The sequence below is a fragment of the Poecilia reticulata genome, linkage group LG17, assembly GCF_000633615.1.
Source record: "Poecilia reticulata strain Guanapo linkage group LG17, Guppy_female_1.0+MT, whole genome shotgun sequence".
NCBI lineage: Eukaryota > Metazoa > Chordata > Actinopteri > Cyprinodontiformes > Poeciliidae > Poecilia > Poecilia reticulata.
In genome coordinates, this window is record NC_024347.1 from 17933563 (window position 1) to 17936128 (window position 2566).

Consider the following 2566-nt stretch of genomic DNA (forward strand, 5'->3'; position numbering starts at 1 on the left):
CGGCAAACAACTTTTCACACTCTGTTGTGACATTGAGCTTTGCTCCCAGGTGGGATCTGAAACCAAACACCCCAGGTTGTTGGACAGACACATATTGCCTCCTCTCATTCCTCAGAGCAATCCAAGCCAGACGCAAGAGACTTATTCAATCAATATAGAGAGATTTAAAAAGCTGGATGTTCATTGCGTCTGTTGGCTGAGGGAATGGGACCCAGATAAGAAGTGACATCTCCGTAGACTTTAGGTGAGAGAATTCTGTCACTCTGCCGACTGGATCAGAAACTGGATCGAAAGGATGTGGAGGAATGAACATCAAACCCTCTCAACTCCCTTCTATACTCGTAAAAAGATTAGAAATCAGACAGAAAGTGCAGATTTTTTMATCCAATGCTAGATGAAAAAATTAATGAAGTCCAGAAAATCATTTGTGTTAAATTGACGTTTTTTGTTGTGCATTTGTTGTACATTAGAGCATATTGTGATGGACACACACAGGGCTGACAGTGGTGCAGTTGGTAGCACTGTTGCTTTGCAGCAAGAAGGTCCTGCATTGAATATCTGCATGTTCTCCCTGTGCATCTCTCCRTGTACTCTGGCATCCTCCCACAGTCAGAAAACATGAGTGTGATGTTGATTGGTCTCTCTAATTGGTCTCTCTAATTTCTCCTTTGGTGTGGGTGTGTGCATGCATGGCTGTTTGTCTTGTGTTGCACTGCGATGGACTGGTGACCCCCGCCTCCCACCCATAGACCATTGGAGATAAGTTCCAGCACCTCTCCGATCCCAGTAAGGATAAGCATGTAAAATAATGGATGGCTAGGTGCTCTAATACAAAAATATGTGGGAAGTATGGAAATTACTGCAGGCTTTGTTGGATTTTTTTCAGCAAAGTCGTATAAGCAGAAATAGATAACATCTTGATAGCTCAAAAAATGGTCAAAACTAATGCTTAGAAATTAAATAACAATTGAGGCCATATGTATAGATACTCCGCTAGCCCCAAATGACAAAATATGAACATGTCTTCAGTCTAAAAAATGTACAACTTTGGTTAAAAGTTGAAAAACTGTCCACATGCCATACTCATGAAGACCTTTGTCTAAAAAGAGTTAACATGTTGTTATGGTTTGATCAAATAAAACCAAAACTGAGTTTTTGTTCAGGCTAAATCTGAACAGGAAGTATTATCTAAAAAAATAATGTTGTTGTATGTCTTCTGAGACAATAAAAAAGACTAGCTGACTTCCAAGAAACAAAAAAAAAACCTAAAAAAGATTTCCATGAATGTCTAAAAAAAAAAAAAAACGTAACTCATTCATGCAAAAAGTTTTCCTGTGAATTTAATTATGTACCTACTGAGAGCTTGTGCAAACAGTGTGAAACATCTCAATTTGACACAGAATGGACTGAATCAGAATGAGAGAGGGCGTCCCACTGTGAGGCGCCACTGGTAACCACGGACGCAGCGTGGAGCCGATTGTGCTGAGACCAGCTAAATAAATTTAACACATACGTGTCTGAAGGTTGGTGATCACAGTGCCACTTGTCAGGGGTCCTTTGGTGGCATACAGGGCCACTGAGTAGGTGGTGCTTGGCTTGAGGTTGGACAGCTGGTGCTCATGCTTGTTTCCTTCAACCAGGAAAGTGTCTGCTGTCACTAAAAAAAAGAGAGAGAAAACATAGCCAACAAATACTTTTTTATTATCCTATGARTAAATTGTGAATTGGAAGAACATTTTTTTGACTTTTAACAAATAAAAATGTGACAATAGTATATGTATCCACCCACTGAGTCAATACWTTACTGCACAAGCATTTGCTGCCGTTACAGCAGCAAGTCGTCTTTTATGTACAGAACTGTATGTCTACAAACTAACATATTTGTCCCTTCTTTCCGAAATAACTCAAGTCTGATCAGAATCAATCAGCTGTGCATTTGTAACTAACATATAGAACAGGAAACATTTTTTTTATCATTGGTCAAGCAGTACTTTAGTTTCTTATCACAACTGTAAGAGTTTTGTGATTCTATAAAAAATCTTTAACAAAAAACAGTATGGTACTACAGCATTTTGTACAAGGCATTTGATGGGTAACAAACCTCTCTATTTCTTATACCAATCTGATATGCAAGATCTTTCACTGCAAGAAAAATGGATGAAAACTTACATGCAATAATAAGCTTTCTTCTTTATAACAGAATACATATATTTCGCTTAATGGCACTCAAGTGCCTGTGAGTGACACAAAGTGATGAAGACCACACCGGTTTTTGCTATTTATGTGGGTTTGCTTTTATGGATTTCATGTGGGTGTTCCTGCCGATACAAATCTTTCTTCTAATGCAGTGCAATATTCAGTGGACTATTTATTTATTGATCTGGGTTGGCCATATTAACATTCAAGGGAATGTATTGAAACCTTACTTTGCACTTTTTTACAAATCCTGATTGATGCCTCTTTTTTTTTAAACAAATATCTGTTCAGCATACACATACTCTTATCTCGTATCAGATACATCTCTTTGTCTGATATAATCTGGTTGCCTTCTAACCTACGAAGAAAT

At 38.1% G+C, this 2566-nt stretch overlaps 1 protein-coding gene across 1 annotated transcript in view; it reads right to left on the bottom strand.

Annotated features, from left to right (window-relative positions):
- Positions 1-2566, bottom strand: part of tnr (tenascin R (restrictin, janusin)) — a 170276-nt gene that overhangs the window by 29971 nt on the left and 137739 nt on the right. The window contains exon 24 of the mRNA XM_017309882.1: positions 1514-1686. Within this exon, the coding sequence (XP_017165371.1) occupies positions 1514-1686 (173 nt within the window). The remainder of the gene's footprint in view (positions 1-1513; positions 1687-2566) is intronic.